This window comes from Xenopus laevis, chromosome 8S, assembly GCF_017654675.1.
Source record: "Xenopus laevis strain J_2021 chromosome 8S, Xenopus_laevis_v10.1, whole genome shotgun sequence".
NCBI classification, from domain to species: domain Eukaryota; kingdom Metazoa; phylum Chordata; class Amphibia; order Anura; family Pipidae; genus Xenopus; species Xenopus laevis.
The window spans coordinates 24,828,174-24,854,030 of NC_054386.1; the positions used below are offsets into that span (position 1 = coordinate 24,828,174).

A 25,857-nucleotide genomic window follows, 5' to 3' on the forward strand; every position below is an offset into this window, starting at 1 on the left:
CAGCTATTCTACTGGTACATTAATATAAATGCACAAGTTGTAACCTAAAATCTAAATTATAACTATAAAATTAAGAGCCTACAGTATAAATGAGCAGACTCCAATATCTATAAATATTAACAGGGTGGTTCACCTTTAAGGTAACTTTTATTATGTTATAGAACTACCAATTCTAAGCAACTTTTCAATTGGTGTTCATTATTTTTTTTTTTTATAGTTTTATAGTTATTTGTCTTTTTCTTCTGATTCTTTGCAGCTTTCAAATGGGCGGCGCTGTCCCCTTCTAACAAACAAATGCTCTCTAAGGCTACAAATGTATTGTTATTGCTGCTTTTTATTACTGATCCTTCTATTCAGACTCTCCCCCATTCATATTCCAGTCTCTTATTCAAATCAATGCATGGTTGCTAGGGTAATTTGGACCCTAGTTACCAGATTGCATATAATGCAAATGGAAGAGCCGCTGAATAAAAAGCTAAAAATGAAAACAAATTGCAAATTATCTCAGAATATCACTCTCTACATTATACTAAAAGTTATCTCAAACAATCCCTTTAATGCCTCATATTCAAACAGGTAAATTGGCACTAATGGATTGAACGGTCAAATTGTTTCATTCATTGATCTACTTGCAGCTGGCTAAAAAGACACTCACTGATTGGTTGGTGACAGAATTTACAGGGAACTAGTAACCCTTGTAAAACTGGATTATAAAAAGGTAAGTGATTGTTTTACAGAAAAGTTCTACATACATGCCAGATTCTGCTTGCACTGGTGATTTCTTCTGTATATCACTCAGCACAACAAGTGCACTTTATGGTAAATAGGGTAATTGTATTGACACTGCGTGTTTTTCAATAAACCGCTCTACACATGGGAGACCAAACTGAATTGATTCATGTTAACACTGTTATAGCAATGTTGTGTTATTAGTTTCAAAGTATTTTTAGTGTTTTGGCTAAATCTATGTTTTACTCAACAAGGAATCTCCATGTTTATCAGCGAGACATGTGAATTCAGTACATGCTATTTCTGGCTTATCTCCAGCAGAATCAGTGGCTATCAAGTAACTGAGTCAAGGTCTTTTTTCTATTTCTTTGCAAGCAAAACAAAATCTTAAACGGATACTGTCATGGTAATTTTTTTTTTTCTAAAAAAAAGCATCAGTTAATAGTGCAGAATTCCAGCAGAATTCTGCACTGAAATCCGTTTCTCAAAAGCACAAACAGGTTTTTTTTATATTTTATTTTTAAATCCGACATGGGGCTAGACACATTGTCAGTTTCCCAGCTGCCCCCAGTCGTGTGACTTGTGCTCTGATAAACTTCAGTCACTCTTTACTACTGTACTACAAGTTGGAGTAATATCATCCCTCCCACCTCCCCAGCAGCCTATCAACAGAACAATGGGAAGGTAACCAGAAAGCAGGTCCCTAACACAAGATAACAGCTCTCTGGTAGATCTAAGAACAACATTTGATAGTAAAATCCAGGTCCCACTGCAACACATTCAGTTACATTGAGTAGGAGAAAAAACAGCAGCCTGCCAGAAAGCAATTCCATCCTAAAGTGCTGGCTCTTTCTGAAAGCACATGACCAGGCAAAATAACCTGAGATGGCTGCCTACACACCAATATTACAACTAAAAAAAATACACTTGCAGGAATGAAATTTGATATTGTAGAGTGAATTATTTGCAGTGTAAACAGTATAATTTGGAAAAGAAATGACACCATAAAAATCATGAGAGAATCCCTTTAAGGAGAAGTTACATGTATATATAGACAGTTTTTATTTTAGTAGACGTTTAAGGCTCTGATACTTTTAGTACAATGACTGGAAACAATAAATGCATTCAGCAGTTAGTTAATGAATGAAGGTGATAACCAGAAGTTACTGTAAGACTCTCGAGTACTTACAATAGGACTCTAAAAAACGTTAGAGCTCACATGTTGAAAAAGCCTACGATGTTGGTGGTCTGCCACTGTATCAGTATGCCATCTAAAAATGAAAGAACGGTGACATCTAGACCATGGTTTCCATTCATGCAATCCATCCAATGGAACGCCGTTGATGCTATGATATGCAAAACACTAATAGTAGTAGGTTCAAAAAATCCAGTCACCTGTTTGTCCCAAGTCTTTTAGAACAGTGCTAAAATGCTGTCAGGCTACAGTCTTCCAGGAGGAGAGGGTTCTGCACTGCCCCCTCAGGTTGTTCTTGTTTTTGAAAATCGCTCAAGTTTGCCAGTGTCTGCCCAGTCCCACCACTCTCCCTCTGGCAACAGGATCCACTGCTGTTTTTTGCTGACACAGTTTGTCCCCGATAAACCTGTGCTTGATGCTCACACATACCAAATTTGCTGAGAAGGATGAAGACATCTCTGCGAAAAGCCTTGGTGAATATGGCATAGAGGAACGGGTTGGCACAGGAGTTAAGTGGATAGAAAAGTACCAACAAAATCTTAGAATTCGAAACAGTGATGAGTGGTTTGTTCATAATGGCAGACAAAGCGTAGAATGAGATGGGTGCCATGCAGATGAAGTCAGTAAAGATTAGTATAGCCATACGTTTTGCAATTTTTGTGTCTTTGTCGCCAGACTTGTACTGAGGGTTCCGGACTGTGATGTAGATTTTGATGTAACAAGCACAGATGATGATGAATGCAATGATGTTGAGCATCAGTACAAAGATAATGTAAGCCTGAGATAGAGCTGACTCTGTGTCCATGGGTAAGCAGATGCTGACTTTGATATAACTGCTAATCCCAACCAATGGTAGAAGTGCCAAAAAAAAGCATAATGTCCATCCACCCAACATGATGAATGAAGCATGCCTCAGCCTGATTTTACGGTCCAGCCTCATGGCAAACGTGATGGCGTACCAACGTTCCAGAGTTATCATAGTCAGTGTATAAACTGAAAGCTCGCTTGCAAACACGGTAAAGAATCCAGCTGCATTACAGCCAGGCCCAGTCTGCCAGTTAATTGCATAGTTATAATATTCCGAACGGGTGTGGACATCTACTGAGGCTATAAGGAGAAGGTAAATACCCATACAGAAGTCCGCAAAAGCTAAGTTGCACATGAGGAAACGAGGGACAGTCAGTTTATAATGACTGGTGACCAGTATGAACAATACAAACACATTCCCCAGTATGGCCAGGAGGTTTACAAACCAAACAACAATGCGCAAGAAGTTGTACCCCATGATGTCCTCACATGGGTTGAACTCATCAGGTTCTGGAGTGCACTCCAGCTTCTCACTGCCCCCACATATGATGATTTCATAGTGATTCTCAAATGCTGGTGCATTTTCACCCTGAGCATTCTTTATCTCTTGCCCAAAACCCACCTCTTCCTCCCCTTGTTCTTCAAAGAAAACAGAATAGTGATTGTTGCTATGGAAGTCGGTCACCTTAGAATTCTCTGTCTGATCAGAATACCCCTCCAGGTAATCTTGGTAGTAAGGACCCACAAACGTACCAAGTGACCTTTTCCTGGTGGGGCTGTGCAACATGGACTGATTGCAGATTACTGACTCCAAGTAACTGAAATTAAAACATAAATAATAATATGATGAGATTTGTCCAATAATCTGTCTTACTTATTCACTGGATGAACATAGACTCATTAACTAGACAATCATCAGCTATAGCAACTGCTGTAAAATGGCAACTGCCAATAAATAAGGGGCAATGAATATGAAGCAACAGAATGAGCAGCACTGAGTAAAATTATTGTAAAAATTCAACTATAATGATAAGAGGCATATGAATTGGGGAATGGGTTGTACATTGCTGGGAAATGGGAAATTGGCTGTATATTGCTAGGGAATGAGGAGTTGGCTGTAAATTAATGTCGAATGGGCTGTATGTTGCTAGGGAATGGGAAATAGGTTGTGAGTTGCTGGGAAAAGAGGAATTGGCTGCGTTGCTGGGGGAGGGGAAATGAGCTGTACATTGCTGAGGAATAGGGAATGGGTTGTACATTGCTTAGGAATGGGAAATGGGCTGTATGGTGCTGGAGAATAGAAAATGGGTTTAAGACTGCGAAGGAATGGGTTCCAGTTTGGATACAAGGTGTTGAGATATAGGCAATAAATCTTACACAAGTGGGTAAAGCTGGATAAAAAGTCATTGGGTCTCATTTATAAACACTGGGCAAATTTGCACGTGAGCAATAACCCATGGCAACCAATCAGTGATTAGCTTTTTCAGCCAGCTGCAGGTTGAGCATTGAAAACAATTATCGGATTGGTTACCATGGGTTACTGCTCAGGTGCAAATTTGCCCAGTGTTTATAAATGACCCCCATAGTCTGCTTGTCAACTGGCATTAATGACTTGTAATGCTTGTGGGCATCACAGCAACGTTTCAGGCGATGCAGCCTTTTATCAAGCTTGATAAAAGGCCGCATGGCCTGAAACGTTGCTGTGATGCCCACAAGCATTAATAAAGGCTTTTAAGAAACAAGAAAAATTTGGTGGTGCTGTTGGAAAAAATGTCTACCTATTGTGATTCCAATGGAAAGTGGCCATTGAAGTAAGGTGCACCGCCTCAACAAGATTCTGACAATCGCTGTGCTGACTACTTGTTGTTCTATGTTGCTAGTAGTCAACTGGCAACGGGTGTCATGGGGATAAGCACTAGTCCAAACAGACCTTCTTCAAAGCTTTTTTTTTTTTAATATTTATTTATGTGCATTAATGAACTCTGGGTAACCTCAGGTGATATTATTAACCTACATGGTTAGCTGAAGTAAACTACATTTGGCATGTTATCAGGGGCAAAAGTGTCATAGTAGGGATAATATTTCCTTAGCGCATACACACAAACTAACACAAAATTAATAAAAAAGCTTAATAGTCTGACCAGGAAAAAACAGCAGTAAGAAATCCACAGAAATTGGAAGGTATATAAGAATTGCCAATGTGTAGTAACCAGGTTAGACACAAACCTTTTAATCTAAGCACTGTGCCACCATGATATCCATAGCCTACATTATTCTAATTTTTACCAAACAGACTGTTAACTGTGCTGGGTATTTTACTGTACATCTGCTTTAGCAATGATAGGTCCAATTCTGCATGATGTAGGACATGCTAGAATACAGATTGTTCAGTAATCACATTACCTTTTCTTTTTGGTCCAGTTCTGGAAAGCACAGCAATGGCTTGGGTAGGACAAATCTGCTTTCCTTAAATGTGCAAAAGTCTTAATTGGGGGAAGTTTCTTCAAAGTCCATGTGCTTTGGGCCAGAAGATGCTTTAAATTCTCCAAACCTTTTGTTGGCAGGGAGGTGATTGCTGTCTGTGACATGTCTCTAAATGAATACACAAAAGTAGGGCAGATTATTATTTCATGTGCAATGTGCAAAGCACAACGTCGGATACAAATCATGAATCTCATGCACTTGAAGGGCACATCCATGTTACACCTGGGGGCCGATTCACTTACTTCGAGTGAAGGATTCGAAGTAAAAAAACTTCGAATTTCGAAGTGTTTTTTGGGCTACTTCGACCATCGAATGGGCTACTTCGACCTTCGACTACGACTTCGAATTGAAGGATTCAAACTAAAAATTGTTCGACTATTCGACCATTCGATAGTCGAAGTACTGTCTCTTTAAGAAAAACTTCGACCCCCTAGTTCGCCACCTAAAGGCTACCGAAGTCAATGTTAGCCTATGGGGAAGGTCCCCATAGGCTTTCCTAAATTGTTTTGGTCGAAGGATAATCCTTCGATCGTTGGATTAAAATCCTTCAAATCGTTTGATTCGAAGGATTTAATTGTTCGATCAAAGGATTATTCCTTCGATCGAACTATTTGCGCAAAAATCCTTCGACTTCGATATTCGAAGTTGATTTTAATTCCCAGTCGAATATCGAGGGTTAATTAACCCTCGATATTTGACCCTTGGTGAATCTGCCCCCTGGTGTGGAAACCCTTCATCTAGAAAGTTCTGAAATATGGTAAGGCTATCTCCCATTAACTCCATTTAAATCAATGAATTAAAATTCTTTAAAATGATTTACTCTCTCTGTAATAATAAGACAGTACGTTATACTTGACCCTAACCAATATATAATTAATCCTTACTGGAGGCAGAACAATCCTATCGGGTTTATTTAGAGGCTTTTTTAGTAGCGTTAAGGTATGGTCATCCAAATTATCTGGTAATCCCCAAGTCCCGAGCATTCTAAATAACAGGTCCCATATCTGTACCAGAGCTAACATTCTGGGGTAGATTTACTAAACTCCACTGAAGGATTCGAATGATAAAAAATTCGAATATAAGTAATTTTTAGGTACTTCGACCATCGAATGGTTCAAATTCGATCAAATTCGATCGAATGAAATAATTTGAAGTAAAAATGGTTCGACTATTTGACCATTCGATAGTCAAAGTACTGTCTCTTCAAAAAATACTTCGAATACATATTTCGCCACTTTAAACCTACCGAGGTTCAATGTTAGCCTGTGGGGACCTTCCCCAGCAGTTTTATGTGGTCGAATAAAAATCCTTCGGTCGATCAATTTTTTTCACCCTCGAAATTCGACCCTTAGTAAATCTGCCCCTCTGTGTAGTGATGGGCGAATTTCTCAAAATTCACAAAAATCATGAAAATCAGAAAGTTTCAGAAAAAATTTAGAAAATCTTAAAAATTTCACGAAAAAATCAGGAAAATCAGAAAGTTGCATGAAAAATCGTGAAAATCAATTTTTCTGCAAAAAAACCTTGAAAAACGGAAATTGATGAAAAAGTCGCGACTTTTCAGACGCGTGTCCAGAATTTTGCTGCTGAATTTTTGCGGGAGATTCGAGAATTTATTCCGAAACATGAAAATTCACCGCAAATTCGTGCCAGGCGTATTTATTCGCCCATCACTAATCCTGTGCCATGTTTTTCATAGGACAGAGAAGAGAATATGATATTTGACATTTGATCACACTCTCTTCTCTATCCAATGAGTAAAAAGGGTGCATACACCAATAGTGCAGGCAGCAGGAACAGGGGAATTCTTCCTAAAAATGTGGAAATGTGCTTCACTGCTGGGGAAATTGTAAATATAAAATGCTGGGGACTGGAGAGACCAGTTTTGTCATTTTAAATTAACTCCATGTGTGGTAGTAGCTTTGAATATACCAGGACATTCATTTAATTATATGGAAGGATTAAAGTCTGTAAAGTATAAAGATAATTATTACATTACAAAAGCCAACTATTTGTCAATTATATTTTAATTATCTTGTCTATTTTGATTTGTCATAGAGTAGCTTATTTTAAAACAGTATTTGATGAACTATGGAAGCTAATGTTGATATATGCCATTCAAATAAGAGCTTTGACAGAGAATAACAATAACCGGAGAGATGGGGATCTGTTATCTCTATCCTGAGGATAAAGCCTGGATCTGCCGATTATGGTATCTTTATCACACCTTATTTAGGAATAAGGTAAGAAGATGATGAAATAACTGAAGTCTCTGCTGGTATAAGTCAAGATCACATCATTCAAAGACTTAGGGAAAAAAGAAATATCCACTTCCACCATCAACATACAGTGCCCATCCAATACATTGTCCTAGGCGGTGAGAGGAAATCAAAAACTTCTAATCTGTTTTTGACCAACGCACATCTTATTAAATTTGTATTCGAAACCATCTTAAGCAGTGATATTGAGGCAGTATACTGTACATGGAGTAATCATATTGCGCAACACAATACTGCTGGTCTTTGTCTCCCATAGCATTAAATACCTTCAACTTAAGTATGTAAACAACCTGGGTTTGTGCAAGCATCAGAATGAAAAATAAAATTAAATTACTAATACTTCACTCTTTTTTCACAGATAAATCTTGTACGGCCCTAGTTAGCTTAATATGGTAAAATGACTCTATGCTTTGTATTAGAGGCAGCATTTTAAGTAAAATGCTTAATTGTAAACTACTGAATTGTGCATTGCTAGATGTTCTGGGATGGTCTTTAGGAAGACCAACTATGGGTACATTTCTGGGTTTATCAACTGAATATGTTCTGCTGGACTGGATTTGGTTAGGCTCTAAGAAAATTGCCCAAGAGTAGTAACCAACCTGTACAGTGACTTTCAATTTGTTGGACATTCAACTGAGGATGTGGTTCTGTTAATTGATATGCCTTAAATGTTGTGCGTGATGAATATGATGATGTACACTTGATAAAGGGCATGCCTGCTTAAAAATTGTAGTGGTTGCATCAATAAAAGCCGTCCTGCTTCCTTTATCTTCTTCATATTGCTAATAAATAAAATACAATTCTCAAGCTGAAACACTTACAATAAATTTGGTCCACTAATAGCCCCCAAAAACAGCTCTTCATGAAGCTCATCCAGAAGGTTGTTCTTATGCAGGTACCTAGTAGGGAAAGAGAAGAACACTGACATGATAAGCATGTTGGTCCTTGCATTGAATTAGTAGTGACCATGGTATATTAGCTTACTGGCCTGATGCAAAACTGAGATTCATGATTTATTCAGTAAAAACATTCTTGTTTGGGCCTACTATTATTCCTTCAGATCTAAAGCCTACAATAGCCTAATTTATGGTAGAGATTTGCACCTTGGCAGGTGGTTGCCTGGCAGAGGTCTGTGAGTAATGTATGGCCAATGTTACATAGCAGCGGTATAGGAATGGTATTAAAAGAGATGCTGGTGAAGGTATTAAAAGAGCCAAGGGAGTGATTCCTGGCAGTAGGAACAGGAAGAACTGTGTGGGAGGGAGGAACATTTTTAACAGGACAGCAGTCTGGTGATTGTCAGCCTTAATTCCTTTTGACATTTTATCACGCCTTCTACCCCTTTTCCCTTGGGTTTTCAATCCAAAATCCATAGTCCACAAAAAAACGTTTTTTTTTTCCAGCTGGAAGAGCAAAACAAATGTTCTTGGCTCTCAGAGAAAGCACAGCCTTCCCAACTAGGGGGCTGCTGACACCAGACCTACAAATAATGATGGGTGATTATATATACTTGTGTGTGGATCCATAAGGAGTTGGTGGTTTGGCAGGTGCACAAGACAAGCCATGGAAATATCCAGCTTTTCCCAGAACAGCAATCACAGCTATTAAAGCCTACCCTTGGCCTAAAAATAAAAAATATAAAAAACTATATATATATATATATATATATATATATATATACCAAATATCTTCAAACCAGCAAGTCATATAGAATATCATGTAAAGCAAGGCACTCACAGGTCTGAAAATATGGCGAAAAAGAGATATATATACGTTTATATGTTATTCCACTATTTAAGGAATAACACATAAACTTTCAGTGGCTGTGGCCAAAAAAACTGGGCAAACAATGCCTACAAGGTCAACGTCGTTGACCTTGTAGGCATTGTTTGCCCAGTTTTTTTGGCCACAGCCACTGAAGCACAGAGGCCAGAAAAAATATGCCATATAAATGCTGAAAATAGTCATTTTTTTGGTCGCAGCCACTGAAGCACAGTTGCCAGAAAAATTATGCCATATAAATGCTGAAAATATAAATTTTTTTGGTTGCAGCCACTGAAGCACAGAGGCCAGAAAAATTATGCCATATAAATGCAGAAAATATGCATTTTTTTGGTCGCAGCCACTGAAGCACAGTTGACAGAAAAATTATGCCATATAAATGCTGAAAATATAAATTTTTTTGGTTGCAGCCACTGAAGCACAGAGGCCAGAAAAATTATGCCATATAAATGCAGAAAATATGCATTTTTTTGGTCGCAGCCACTGAAGCACAGTTGCCAGAAAAATTATGCCATATAAATGCTGAAAATAGTAATTTTTTTGGTTGCAGCCACTGAAGCACAGAGGCCAGAAAAATTATGCCATATAAATGCTGAAAATATGCATTTGTTTGGTCGCAGCCACTGAAGCACAGTTGACAGAAAAATTATGCCATATAAATGCTGAAAATATAAATTTTTTTGGTTGCAGCCACTGAAGCACAGAGGCCAGAAAAATTATGTCATATAAATGCAGAAAATAGGCATTTTTTGGTCGCAGCCACTGAAGCACAGAGGCCAGAAAAAATTAAACCAGTAGGGTTTGCACCCTAGTTTGTAACGGTGGCGGACGGAGGAGGAGGACGCTAAAGGACAGCTGTGTGTGGAGTCATGAGGCTTGAAGAGAAGGACAGCTGCATAGAAGTCAGAACAAGTCTTCCGGCGTGCAGTAACCCTCCGAGATCCACCCCTCATTCATTTTAATAAAGGTCAGGTAATCGACACTTTTGTGACCTAGGCGAGTTCTCTTCTCAGTTACAATCCCTCCTGCTGCACTGAAGGTCCTTTCTGAGAGCACACTTGAGGCTGGGCAAGACAAGAGGTTCATGGCAAATTGTGACAGCTCTGGCCACAGATCAAGCCTGCGCACCCAGTAGTCCAGGGGTTCATCGCTCCTCAGAGTGTCGATATCTGCAGTTAATGCCAGGTAGTCCGCTACCTGCCGGTCGAGGCGTTCTTTGAGGGTGGATCCAGAAGGGTTGTGGCGCTGCCTTGGACAGAAAAACATTTGCATGTCTGACGTTACAGACTGGCCAAAGGGCTTTGTCCTTGCAGGTGTGCTCGTGGCAGGATTACTGGCACCTCTGCCCCTGGAATGTTGATGAGTTCCTGAAGTGACATCACCCTTAAAAGCATTGTACAACATGTTTTGCAGGCTGGTTTGTAAATGCCGCATCTTTTCGGACTTGTGGTATGTTGGTAACATTTCTGACACTTTATGCTTGTACCGAGGGTCTAGTAGCGTTGCGACCCAGTACAGGTCCTTCTCCTTAAGCCTCTTGATACGGGGGTCCTTCAACAGGCATGACAGCATGAAAGACCCCATTCTCACAAGGTTGGATGCAGAGCTATCCATCTCCGCTTCCTCATTATCAAGGACTGCATCATCCACGGTCTCCTCCCCCCAGCCACGTACAAGACCAGGGGTCCCCAAAAGGTCACCACTAGCCCCCTGGGAAGCCTGCTCCTGTTGGTCCTCCTCCTCCTCCTCCACAAAGCCACCTTCCTCCTCTGACTCCACTTCTGGCACCTCTCCCTGCGTTGCAGCAGGTGCCTGGGTTCGTTCTGGTGATTCCGACCAGAAATCGTGCGCTTCCAGCTCCTCGTCACGCTGGTCTACAGCCTCATCTGTCACTCGTCGCACGGCACGCTCCAGGAAGAAAGCGAAGGGTATTAGGTCGCTGATGGTGCCTTCGGTGCGACTGACCATATTTGTCACCTCTTCAAAAGGTCGCATGAGCCTGCAGGCATCGCGCATAAGCACCCAGTAACGGGGGAAAAAAATCCCCAGCTGTGCAGATCCAGTCCTACCACCCAGTTCAAAAAGGTACTCGTTGACGGCCCTTTGTTGTTGCAGCAGACGTTCCAACATAAGGAGCGTTGAATTCCAGCGAGTCTGGCTGTCAGAAATCAAACGCCTGACTGGCATGTTGTAGCGCTGCTGAATGTCAGCAAGGCGTGCCATGGCTGTGTAGGAACGTCTGAAATGGGCCGACACCTTTCTGGACTGGGTGAGAACGTCCTGGAATCCTGGGTACTTGGAGACAAAACGTTGGACTATTAAATTTAACACATGTGCCATGCAGGGCACATGTGTTAAATTGCCTAGTCTCAACGCTGCCAACAGATTGCTTCATTGTCACACACCACTTTTCCGATCTGCAGTTGGTGTGGGGTCAGCCACCGATCGGCCTGTGACTGCAGAGATGACAGGAGTACAGATCCGGTATGGTTTTTGCTTTCCAGGCACGTCATCCCCAAGACAGCGTGACAACGGCGTACCTGGCACGTCGAATAGCCTAGGGGGAGCTGGGGGTGCACAGGTGTGGAGGAGGAGAAGGAGGACCCAGCAGCAGAGTAAGAAGAAGAAGAAGACGAGGTAGAGAGCGATGGAGGAGTAGAGGTGGTGGCAGAACCGCGTGCAATCCGTGGCGGTGACACCAACTCCACTGTTGTTGTTGAGCTACCCATTCCCTGCTTCCCAGCCATTACCAAGTTCACCCAGTGGGCAGTGTAGGTGACATACCTGCCCTGACCATGCTTGGAGGACCATGCGTCAGTAGTCATATGGACCTTTGGCCCAACACTAAGTGACAGAGATGCGGTAACTTGGCTCTGCACATGTTGGTACAGGTGTGGTATTCCCTTTTTAGAAAAAAATTGCGGCTGGGTACCTTCCACTGCGGTGTCCCAATTGCTACAAATTTGCGGAAGGCCTCAGAGTCCACCAGCTGGTATGGTAAAAGCTGGCGGGCTAAGAGTGCAGACAAGCCAGCTGTCAGACGCCGGGCAAGGGGGTGACAGTCAGACATTGGCTTCTTACGCTCAAACATGGCCTTCACAGAAACTTGGCTGGTGGCAGATGACTGGGAATGGGAACAGGTGGTCAAGGTGGAAGGCGGAGTGGAGGGTGGTTCAGACGGGTCAAGGAGAGCAGAGGTAGAGCAGTAAGATGCTGGACCAGAAGGAGTGTGGCTTTTAGTTTGCCTGTTGCCTTTGAGGTGTTGCTCCCAAAGTGCTTTGTGCTTGCCGCTCATGTGCCTTCGCATAGAAGTTGTACCTATGTGGCTGTTGGGCTTACCAAGGCTCAGTTTCTGACTGCACTCATTGCAAATTACAATGCTTTTGTCAGAGGCACACACATTAAAAAATCCCACACTGCTGACTTTTTGGAAGTGTGCGATCTGGCGGTAACAGTAGAAGTTGGCGGAGTTGGCGGTATTGGCGGCAATGGCGGGTGCGTTGGCCGGCTGAACACAGGTGCCGATACATGTTGTTGCCCTGCTGATCCCTGCGGGCTGTCCTCCCTGCTTCTTCTAAGTCTTATTCTCCTACTGCCTCTCTGACTCTCCGTCTCTCCATCTGAACTACCCTCCTCTTGCTCTCTTCTACTAGGCACCCACAAAACATCAATCTCCTCATCATCATTCTCCTCAGATGCATCAATTTCTTCTGACACATCACAGAAGGAAGCAGCAGCGGGGACCTCCTCCTCATCACTCATTATGTCCATCTCTATCGTGTTCTCTGCCAGAATTAAATCTGGTGTAAGGTCCTCATCTCCTTCATCTTCTTCTGGCAATAATGGTTGCGCATTACTCAGTTCAAGAAACTCATTGGAAAATAACTCCTCTGACCCCAGTGAAGAAGGGGCACCGGTGGTGGAGGAAGTGTTACGTGGGGTGGCCATAGCAGTGGAGGATGAGGAGGATGTTGTGGTAAAGTTAGAAACGGTAGAGGATGGGGTGTGCTGTGTAAGCCAGTCAACTACCTCTTCAGCATTTTGGGAGTTCAGGGTCATTGGCTTTTTAAAACTGGGCAATTTGCTAGGGCCACAGGATTGCATAGCAGCACGGCCCCTAGCACGGCCTCTGCGTGGCGGCCTGCCTTTGCCTGGCATTATTTTTAAAAAAACAACAACAACAACAAAAACTCAGTTGGTTTTTCTGGAAACGATAATACACACAGCTAGATGGCGGGTTGAAGAAAACACTGTGCAAATAATGCCTACAAAGTCAACGTATACACTACTACAGCGGTGGATACGGATTACGTAAAATATATGAATGCTGCTTGAAAAAAAGTAACTCAAGTGGTTTTTCTAGAGACGATAATATTATCAATATTTAGACAAAATGTGAACAAGGTCACACAGCTCGATGGCGGGTTGAAGAAAACAGTGTGCAAATAATGCCTACAAGGTCAACGTATACACTACTACAGCGGTGGATACGGATTACGTAAAATATCTGAATGCTGCTTGAAAAAAAGTAACTCAAGTGGTTTTTCTAGAGACGATAATATTATCAATATTTAGACAAAATGTGAACAAGCTCACACAGCTCGATGGCGGGTTGAAGAAAACAGTGTGCAAATAATGCCTACAAGGTCAACGTATACACTACTACAGCGGTGGATACGGATTACGTAAAATATATGAATGCTGCTTGAAAAAAGTGACTCCGGTGTTTTTTCTGGAGACGGTAATATTATGGATATTTAGACAGAATGGGAACAAGGTCACACAGCTCGATGGCGGGTTGAAGAAAACAGTGTGCAAATAATGCCTACAAGGCCAACGTATACACTACTACAGCGGTGGATACGGATTACGTAAAATATATGAATGCTGCTTGAAAAAAGTGACTCCGGTGTTTTTTCTGGAGACGGTAATATTATGGATATTTAGACAGAATGGGAACAAGGTCACACAGCTCGATGGCGGGTTGAAGAAAACAGTGTGCAAATAATGCCTACAAGGTCAACGTATACACTACTACAGCGGTGGATACGGATTACGTAAAATATATGAATGCTGCTTGAAAAAAGTGACTCCGGTGTTTTTTCTGGAGACGGTAATATTATGGATATTTAGACAGAATGGGAACAAGGTCACACAGCTCGATGGCGGGTTGAAGAAAACAGTGTGCAAATAATGCCTACAAGGCCAACGTATACACTACTACAGCGGTGGATACGGATTACGTAAAATATATTATGGCTGCTTGAAAAAAGTGACTCCGGTGTTTTTTCTGGAGACGGTAATATTATGGATATTTAGACAGAATGGGAACAAGGTCACACAGCTCGATGGCGGGTTGAAGAAAACAGTGTGCAAATAATGCCTACAGGGCAAATAATGCCTAAAAGGTCAACTTATACACTACTACAGCGGTAGTAAAATAAAAAAAGTAAAATAAAAAAAAAATGAATATTAAAAAAAAAAAATTAAAGTTGGTGCTGCTGAACTACTAGGAGCAGCAGATTAGCACACCAGTCCCACTCCCCAACACTGCTAGACTAATAGCACTGGGCTCTTATAGTAGTAGTAGTAGTAGTAGTAGTAAAACAACAAAAAATAAATAAAAGCAGTCCTTACAAGGACTACTGTTATTGCAGCAGTCAGCAGATGAGATCAGAAGCAGGACAGCTGCCCACTGCAGCTACATACAGAGCACTGCAGTAGAAGGTAGATTACTAGCCAGCAAAGCTACCTAAGCTTAAATGTCCCTCAAACCCCTGCAGACTTCTGTCCCTCCAATAACAGAGCAGTATCAAAACGATTACTAGCCAGCAAACTTTCAACTGTCCCTGAAATCACTAACAGGCAGCAGCTCTCTCCCTACACTATCTCTTCAGCACACACAGGCAGAGTGAAAAAACGCTGCAGGGCTTCGGTTTTTATAGGGAAGGGGAGTGGTCCAGGGGAGAGCTTCCTGATTGGCTGCCATGTACCTGCTGGTCTGGGGTGAGAGGGCAAAAAAAAGCGCCAACAATGGCGAACCCAAAATGGCGAACGTCGCGCGACGTTCGCGAACTTCCGGCGAGCGCAAACACCCGATGTTCGCGCGAACAAGTTCGCCGGCGAACAGTTCGCGACATCTCTAGTCCTTAATGTGGGTGGAAGAGATTTCCACCCACATCGGACTGCATTTTGCTAACAACCTGGATATCTTAAGGGTTAAGCCACAACAATCATTTTCATTTGGCAATTAAAATGCCAGAAACTGCTTTCCATGATACATGCATTATAAGAATCACATGTTTCATTACCCTGGTTTTCTTCAGACTGCAGCAATCAAAATACCTGGTGTGACTGTATCATTACTTCCCATCTAGAATCTGATGCATAGATTTCCAAACTGTGCACCTCCAAGAGGGTTCAATGTAGCCGACTGGGGCCCGGCCCAAAAGACCAGCTAAGGTTTGAAGGATATGTTCTCTTGTAGATACTCCTGAAAGGCCGTTAAGATTAAAATCAGGTTACCAAATGATAAGCATAAACTAGGAAAACGAATTTGACTGTCTTCAAATATCTGTAACCTTATGGTTAAGGGGTGCTGGAGAAATTCTAGCCCAAGAAGGACCTGAATTTCAGAAGTCTGAACCACACAGATCTGATATGATTTAAAGTAGGTTTATAAAATAATAATTTCAAGGGATTCTGTAATGAAAAAACATGTTTATTTGTAAAACACCCAAGCCCAACAGCAACTCCTTCAGTTACACTGAGTAGGGGAAGCAATAGCTTATCTGAAAGCAGTTCCATTGTGAAGTGCTGGCAGAATCAGACACAATGTCCTTAGGTGGCTGCCTACACTCCAATATTACAACTAAATAAATCCAATTATTGGTTCAAGAATACAAATGTAAATGGTAGAATTAATTATTCTCAATGTACACAGTGTAATTTAGAGATACAAACTACACCATTAAAATTATGACAGAATCCCTTTTGATATTTTTTAGTTTTCTTGTGTGTACATATTTAAGGGTAAACTATATGCCTTTGCAGGTGAAACGTACTGTAAAAAATACAGTGTATAAAACAGCCACTATGTACAACACAGGTTGTTACTTCTAACAAACAACAAAGTACACTTTGGGGCCGATTCACCAAGGGTCGAATATCGAGGGTTAATTAACCCTCGATATTCGACTGGGAATTAAAATCCTTCAACTTCGAATATCGAAGTCGAAGGATTTTAGCGTAAATAGTTCGATCGAACGATCGAAGGATTATTCCTTCGATCGAACGATTAAATCCTTTGAATGGAACGATTTGAAGGATTTAAATCCAACGATCGAAGGAATATCCTTAGATCAAAAAAACTTAGTAAAGCCTATGGGGACCTTCCCCATAGGCTAACATAGAGTTCGGTAGCTTTTTCTTAAAGAGACAGTACTTCGACTATCGAATGGTCGAATAGTCAAACGATTTTTAGTTTGAATCCTTTGATTCGAAGTCGTAGTCGAAGGTCGAAGTAGCCCATTCGATGGTCGAAGTAGCCCAAAAAACACTTAGAAATTCGAAGTTTTTTTTACTTCGAATCCTTCACTCGAAGTTAGTGAATCGGCCCCTTTGTGCATAAGAAAGGTGAGGTTAATCAGCAAATAAAGTTTCCCTTTTATTTCCCCAGTTTGATTGCAACAGATAACACAGATTGTGCCTCACTTTCTGCTATAGAGAGAGTAAAGGCCCCCATACACAGGCCGATAAAAACTGCCGACAGACCGATCAGGGCTTCCCTGATCGATATCCGGATGAAAGTCGGCCAGGTGTTGATCGGGCAGTGTAAAAAATCCAGTCGGATCGCGGCCACATCTGTTTGTTGATGCGGTCCCGCGATCCGACTGCCCGTATGGCAGTACATATATTTGTCATTATGTTGTATACCATTTTGACAATATATGTAGTTTTGTACAATGACGTTAGCATTCTTTATTTTGTTATCACTGGGGAAGGGTGGGGAAATTGGACTAAGAAGGACTAAAAAGGGTAAGAGGTAGAAATCAGGGAGGCTAGGATACATGTTTTTGACCCAAACGCCCCCTTGCATTGAATATATTACCAACAGTTAAGGTGGCCATAGACGCAAAGATCTGCTCATTTTGCGACATCGCCAAACGAGCGGATCTTTCTCCGATATGCCATTAATGAGCATGGCTATATCGGGGGTAATCTGAATGTTCGGCCGTATGGTCGAACGATCCGATTACGATGTGCAATGGGCTCCGGCGGGATCGGTCGGGTCAAAATAAAACCTGTCCGATCGACCAAACGACCGATCTCCGCCGGACGAAAGATGTCGGCACTCTCCACACACGATCCGAAAATCGTACGAATCCTTGATTCGTACCATAGGATCTGTGCGTCTATGGCCATCTTAAGTGCCATTGGATAATCCCTTATTAAAACACTGCCATTTGAAACTATGTCCTGGAACACTACAGGTCTCTATAAAGATATACTGCATAAAATAATTCATATGCAAAAATCTGTTTCATCTAAAAAAAACAAATATACTTTCTATAACCACTATTTCAAGTATTAAGGCTGCCCCCTGGCTTGTGCGATTCACTGTGGTTACATACATAAGGGCACACATACGTGCTAGGTTATATCAGCCAATGGGGCAGATTTACTAAAGGGCGAAATGGCTAACGCTCGTGACTTTTGCCAGAAATCACATCCACAAAGACATCGCCAATTCACTAACAGGCGCAGACGACAATTCGATAGCCAAAGAGAATAGCTTTCGTTAGCATTCGTTCACACTCTATCTCCAGGTGACTTTTCGCTCTGGCGAATGCTCGTTGCTCTGCAAATTCACTAAATTGCGGATTTTACTGAATGTTACCTCTTTCGCCAGAGTTTCCTTCGCTACCTCAGACCAGGCAAACTGCTGAAACGAAGGTACATCTATCCAGTACCCCAGAAAGTCATAAAAAGTGTAAAAAACGCAGGGGACTTTTCTATTTTTAAAGTGAGATTGCTTTCAAAAGACCGAACTATTAAAGATTTGTTTAACACATTTGAGGGGCCTGCCACATATATTTTAGGGTGAGCTCATGTCTAGGGCATTAGAGGAGCTTTTATGTCTTTATTAAGCTCCCTTAGACATTTAAAATAAAAAGTGACCACTTCAACCATTTACACCATCTCTAAAAAAGACATGTATACGACTTTTATGCGCCTCCCCTAGTCAAATTGACCTAAGCATAAGATTAGTAGCGAATCTTCAATATGAAATTCTCGCACTAAACAAGTATCGCTAGTGAAAAGTCGTCAGCGCTCGGTGCCCAGGACGCAACCTCTCATTTTAGTGAATTAGCGTCATGTGACTTCTGAGGGAGCATTTAGACTATAACATTTTTAGGCTCAATATGAATGGTGTAAAAACATATTTACACACATATATATACACACATATACGCACACACTATATATATAAATAATAGGTCACTTATTGTGATATAAGTATTCAACTGACAGAATACAGAATATCTTCAGAATGTAATGATATTGTTGCTTATAGCTGTTCAAAAGCTCAACAGTTTCCCTCATTTTCATGTAATGAAACTATGGTACTAAATTCACTACTGCAGGCTGTCAACTGCAACTATGAATTTAAAGATGTTGTGACTATCTGTTAATAACATTAATATCTATATTTGGAATGCTTGGGGACTGAGAATCTGTGTAGGCATGATACTTATGCTGTACAGAATGTTACACAATGTACAACTGTGCAAATACGCTTGAATTCTTCCATATACCATTTATTTCAGACACTTCTTTCTACAACATTTTACAAATGTGGGCATACTGGCATTGTTATTCATGATTGCACAATTATAAACACCCACAGAGGCACCGCTACCCCCAGGCAAGTTGACAATCTTGCCTCAGACCCCACAAGTTTTCAGGGGTGGTAATGAGAATAGTATCAGGTAGTATCAGAATACCTGCTCTTCTAGGGGAGTGAGTGCAATTTTGCTCTCTTCAGTAGCAATGTAGACTCCCTTGACCTATTCCAGCACAAAAATACTAACGGGGGCAGCATTGGCTTGGCCACCCACCCCTAAAACACCCCTGAACACCCTTATCTTACAAAACTACTCGGTGAAACAGAGCGCTTTTATATCTACAGACCATAAAAGAAATTATAAAACCAACATTGTTCTAAACATTATGGTTCACTTCTAACAGTTTGTAGCTTCACAGGTGGGAGGCAACACAGGACCTATTCACTTAAATAGGAAACCTGGGCACATTTTTTGAATGGGCAATTGTCATTTATAAATACTGCACCAGTGTTTTCAGACAATTCCAATTTAAGTGAAAAGGGTGCAATTTAGAAAGGTTTTAAATACATAAAAAAGGGTACCTGTGCACATTTTGAGTGTTTTCTTCCTTGTCCACAGAGCTACAAAATGATTGGGAAACCAAACACACCAACCAGCCCCTCCACCTCTCATGTGCCATTACCCTAAGAGATGGTTTGTTCAAGATGTATTTGCTTGAATAAACCAAGCCAGCACAATAAAGACAAAAAGGAAGCCCTTGTTGTAGAATGATCTATGCCAAGATGTTTTACTAATTGTGTACAGATCAATGCATGATAGCTTGTGTAATTAACTGTCTATTTTACTAAGATCCACAATATGAATTTGTGCCGTGGTAAAGGTTAATTGAACCTATGGTAGAGAAATCTAGAGCAGTGTTTATCTAAATACAATAATCTGATAGGATCTTTCGCACTAATACGTTCATTGAGAATTATGTATGCTGCCTCACCAATTTCCAACAATAATTAGCTAAGATGCCTTTAATCTGGTATTAATTAGATAAATATGCAGCCCAATTAGGAGTATAATAGGTCTAAGTGAAGAGGCTACTGAAGAATCCTTGAATTTGCATCAGACAATGAATAAGTTTATGAGCTAAGCCAAGGGGCTGTCTTAGACGGTTCTCACACATCAGGAATGTTCCTGATGAGCTTATCTGGGGTATTAAAAAAAAAATATATAAAGCCTCTGCCCAGTTTGTACAATGATATTTTATATAACTCATATAATATATACAAATTTACAGCATGGGACATCACAAATGTACTAATGGGAAGGAGACAATACATTATGGTCAATGCATAGAATATAATTATTAGAAATGGACACAAATACATGTATCAGGACCGAGAGAACAATCCCATTCCCCTACTGGGTCCCAAAAGGTCACTCAGATCAGTGTTAGTGTAAACATGGTGCCATGATGTAACAACCAGGGGTGAGTTCACAGAGGCTACACAGGCTACTGTATATGAAAAGTTGTTGTAGGGAAAGCATTAATACAAAGATAAGAAAAAATTTCAGAAAAGGGGACTTTTAAATCACTAGGAGGGCTAAAAGGTTCAATAGGACACAGAAATGAAAATGCACTATATACATTTGGAGTGGGGTTGTTGCAAGATCATCAAGCAGAAAATAAGATTTGCCTGTCACAAAAGCTGATGCTACAGGGCTGATTATTAAATTCTGCACTGGTTTCAGAGGTGCCATGTACTAATTACTAGGGGCGTCTTAATAGTCACATATCTTTACTGATAAAGGACTGTGGCTGCCTTGGGTTGGTACTGAAGACCAAAACATAATGTACAACATTTCTAGCTACTTCTTTTGAGCTTTGAATGGCTGCCCCCCCATTTACCCAGCAGCTTGTTTAAACCCAGGGCCTGATTTACATAGCGGGCGCCCCTAGGCCTACTGTCGTTGTCGCCCCCATCATAACATTTTTGGAAAGATGTATGTATTTGAAAGTTTTTACTGTTACATATGCAAATCTAAAACAAAAATAAAGATTTAAGGGCAAATTTACCAAAGGGTGAAGTGACTAACGTGGGTGAAAACTCACCAGCGTGACGTCATTTCGGTACTTCGCCAAAAACTTCACTAGTGAAGGAGGTAGCCTCTATCGGTACTTCGCTCCCTAATGCTCTGGTGAATGGATGTAACTATGCGAATTCACTAAGATGCGGATTTTACTGAACGTTACCTCTTGAGCCAGATTTGCCTTCGCCACCTCAGACCAGGCGAAGTGCAATAGAGTAGATAGGAGTTCCTAAAAAATTGTTGAAAAGTCCCCAAAAAACGCTGGCGTCTTTTCCTTTTTTCAGGGTGATAGGCTGAAAAAGAGCATAATTTTTTTGGGGGTAACCGGCTTCCCCTCTACATTTCCTAACATATGGCACATAACTAAACACTGGGCTCATGTGTAGGGCAATATAACAACTTTATTTTATTTAGATTTCCCAGGCTTGTGTAGTGTAATGTATTTGCTGCAACATATATGTCCATTGAACTTTAACTTGGCGCTGTATGCAAATTAGGCAACGCTAGCGAAACTTTGCTTCGCTTGGCACAGTAACGCTAGCGCAACTTCGCCAGCGTTCGGCACCCTGGACACAACTTTGGATTTTAATGAATTAACATTGTCCTAGTAAATCTACGCCTGGCGAAGTGTTGCTCTGTGAGCGAAGCCGTCGCTGGCGAATTTTTGGAAGTTACTGAATTTGCCCATTATAAAAAATAAATAAATAAAAGAAATAGACAGATCTGAAACCAGCTGTTACAATTTGCATAGCAGGAGCCCTTGGACTAAAAATTGGTACCTCCCTTTAGTGAAACAGTATAGGATACCCATGGCTACACCAGTTTTCAACCATTTTTATCACAAGATTAGCTTGGTATAGTTCTCAGATATTATCAATGAAGAGGAGACATATCCTACCTTTTTTTAATGAATCCTCTTTTAGAAACAATCAATAACTATGACACAAAAAACTTTTTCCTGACACATGCAAACAGATTATAAAAAGAAACCTTGTATCTGATGACAATAACTGTATGTGTTTTGCCAAAAAAACAGTTACAGAGGATAATGCAGTGAACAATGTAACAATAAGCTGACAATGTATAGTACAACATTTACTATGTAATCATGAAACAGTTTTATAGGGAAAAATACAATATGCTACAAAGCAGTGTAATGGGGAGAAACGATACAAAGTAAAGGTTGTATATTAGAGACAGTATAATGAGAAGAAACTGTAGATTTAAAATGAGAAGTATAATGGGAGTAGAAGAGCTACAAAGGACTATGAGTACCAGCAGTTACATTGCCCTCCGCCCAGTAAATACTTACAATGTCTCTGTATATGGAGGCACCTCTGGAAGTTCATGCACATTCCTGCAGGTGGTTTTGTGGTTCGTCCCTTCTGTGCATTCACAGCCAACGGGGCAGGTGGCACCAATATAGGGTGGAAAAAGTATCAGATGCAGGAGGCAGTGGGGCAAGTAGAGCATTTGATAAGGAGCCATCTCAAAAGTAGAGTGCACCAGGTTTTACATGATCTGGAAAAATATGTTATGCGGCAGCAGTTCTCTAGGCCTCCTGTTTAGCAGTTTTCTCCTCTAGATCTGCGAATGAGAATCACACTAGCTCCTTAGCACATTTAGACACTGAACTCTTACAACTGATTGCAACAAATAACAATATTAATAACAGGACATAAATACAAATATGGCCAAAAATGGACAAATTGTATGTCATGCTTATATTTTTAAAAGCAGTAGCAGTGTTGTCAAGAAAAAAAAGAAATTAAAGGGGTTGTTTATCTTTAAATGAACTTTGAGTGTGGCTGCTGTTCTGAGACAATTTGCAGTTGGTCTTCATTTATTATTAATTGCCGTTTTTGAAATATTTAGCTTTTTGTTCAGCAGCTTTCAAGTTTGGAATTTCAGCAACTATCTAGTTGCTAGGGTCCAATAAGAGAGAGACAGGAATATGAATAGAGAAGGGCCTAAAAAGAAAGATAGTGAATAAAAAGTAACAATAACAATACAATTGTAGCTGCACAGAGGAATAGTTTTTTTGGCTGCTGGGGTCAGTGACCCCCATTTAAACGCTGAAAAGTGTCAGAAGAGAAAGGCAAATAATTTTAAAGCTATAAAAAATAAAAAAAAGACCAATTGATAAGTTGCTAAGAATAGGCCATTATATAACACACCAAAAGTTAACTTGAATGTGAGCCACCAGCTGTTTTCAGCTCTTCACTGTTATTGTTAGAAGAAGTTAGAAGTTAGAAGAGCTGGAAATGAGGGTTGCCTGAGAATTGTAAATAATCTGAATTTCAGCTTATAGACTATGAAAATGAACAACAGATGAACCCTTAAAATAAATCTAATTGCAAGAGAAGATACTCTTAATACTAATGTATTGCTTCAGTCAATAGAGAGGTCTGATTCAATCAGTGCAATTGTAAATAACGAAAAAGAACAGAAAAAACCCCTCTTCTGACTAGTAATTCATTGGTTCACTACTAAATTTCAAAATTCTAAATTCATCCACTTACTAGATACTTTAAATTAATTCTATAGCTGCAGGATCTTAAAAATATAAATAGTGAGTAATTCAAATTGCTCACTATTTATATTTTTAAGATCCTGCACGTTTGGATGGAGGCAACCAAAAAATCCATTCAATTGAACTCTTATTTGCCAATAGACATATTATTAGAACACTATCTAGATGACTGAGAACTATTTGCTATTTTAAGTACTGGATTGGGCGTGCATGCAAAATGTTCTGTGCACTGCACAATTAGTTGTGTGTGTGCTGGTGCCTACACAATTTAGAGGATTTCCTATAAGCTTTTTTAAATAAACCAAATGTTGGCCAACAAGAGTGATCAAGAGCATGAATAGAAGTTATCAAATGTGAAGGTACACATGTTAAACAGATTTTGGGCTAGGGCATGAATTTACATTATCAGTTATAAAGGAACACATGCAAAACTAAAAATATTTGGACATCACAATCTAAACTACATCATTGTTTCAGATGGTAGACATGATTGCTTAAGTACTTAATCTCTATTACACAGGAATCACTATATAACCAAGTAAAACCCTCCTAAATTGTGCTCTGATCACATCCTAGACTGAGGTACGCTTTCTAATCCTGGTTATAATTCCAGTGCTTATCGGTCTAGAAACGGTCCATTGTATAATGGCTCATTCCACAGCATCCAACTGTCACCCTTAGATAACGTTTAACCGGGCTTTTAGGTCAAGTTACTATTCAATATACTATGTGTATTGGGGTGCAAAACAATGAAGCACACAACACATCTAACCAACAGACAATCTGTTTCTAGAATAACCCGGGTGTTGAAGTCATTTACTTACTGTCTGCCAGTCTCTCTTGGTCTTTATTCTACAGCTTGGTACAAACAACTGCTCCTTTGGGTTCTGCTTACTTGCTGGTGCTGTAATAAGGGTTCAGGTACCAAATCTGACAGTGGCCTCTAAGTTGATCTTGTACTACAGCCAGTGTTGTCCTACTGTTCTTCTTTAGATGATGCTCTTGGTGTTTCAGATGTCTATGCTGCTTGAGCCTCCCTGCTGTTGCTCTTGGTTTCATTGCAACAGTTCAAGTGCTTCTTTAAAACTCAAGTAGCCTTTTCCCTATAAACACTTAGTGAACCATCTCCACCCCTTACATTTTTTAGGTCGTCTCTCTTCATAGGCAAGCACAACAAAGTCTGCGCACAGTTATATCACATGTAGTGAAGCTGTGCCATCTGCTGGACACTTTTGATGCGACATATGACCTATGTGCTCTTACCAGCAAATACCGTGCCTTGTCTAAGCAGTCGTCTCCATCACTGCAAGAACACTGCTAAAGGATTGGAATGCTCAGGAATGTCACTGCTGCATTGTTCTGTCATGCAGTTTTATATGAATTGAATTCTGTGGCAAATGACATGCTGTAATTCGGGAAATGAGGAGTCTTCTGTGCAGTACCTACTCCCATTAAGTATATAAGGCTACTGAGTGTAAACAATATTTTTCAACTTCAGCTTGTATATTTAAAATTTGTTATCACCAACATCACTATGGGGCAAATACACTAAAGTGCGAATTTTCGCCTGCAAAGGCTCCACCACACTTTGCGTCACTTCGTCAGGCACAAATTCGCTATGCTAATTCACAAAAATTCAAAGTGGAGTCTCTGCAGCAGAACGCTGCGAAGTTCCGATAGCCTAAATTTGTCAGCACGCGCATTTCATATCGAACTTTCGTTAGCATCCGTTTCTACCTAGCGAAACTTCGTTAGTACGATTACGTTTAGGTCAATTAGAATAGGGTGGGTACATATACAGTAGGTCATATATATGTCTTTATTAGAGATGTTGGTGCAAATGCTACAAGTGGCCACTTATTATTAAAAATGTCCAAGGAAGCAAAATAAATATCCTCTAATTAGAGATCCTCTAATGCCCTAGACATGAGCCTACACTAAAACAAATGTGGCATGCCCCTCAAATGTTAAAAAAAATGTTAAAACAATTTTTTTTTTATAGTTACAGCTTTTAAAGACAATTCTGCTTTCAAATATGAAAATACATCAGTGTTTTTTTAAAATTGTTATGACTTTTCAGCATACAGGATATGATGTCACTGCCATAAGGTTGAGGAG

The 25,857-nt window shown here is 40.4% G+C and overlaps 1 protein-coding gene across 1 annotated transcript; it reads right to left on the reverse strand.

The window, feature by feature from the left end:
* Nucleotides 1-2,153: 2,153 nt before the first annotated feature.
* On the reverse strand, nucleotides 2,154-24,864 carry LOC108700487 (thyrotropin receptor). The gene is made up of 5 exons (XM_041575213.1): nucleotides 24,564-24,864; nucleotides 22,519-22,793; nucleotides 8,316-8,393; nucleotides 5,135-5,323; nucleotides 2,154-3,549 (listed from the first exon to the last, which is right to left on the reverse strand). Exons 2-5 carry the CDS (start codon nucleotides 22,692-22,694, stop codon nucleotides 2,154-2,156), a joined length of 1,839 nt encoding a protein of 612 aa, XP_041431147.1. The 5' UTR covers nucleotides 22,695-22,793; nucleotides 24,564-24,864.
* Nucleotides 24,865-25,857: the final 993 nt, after the last annotated feature.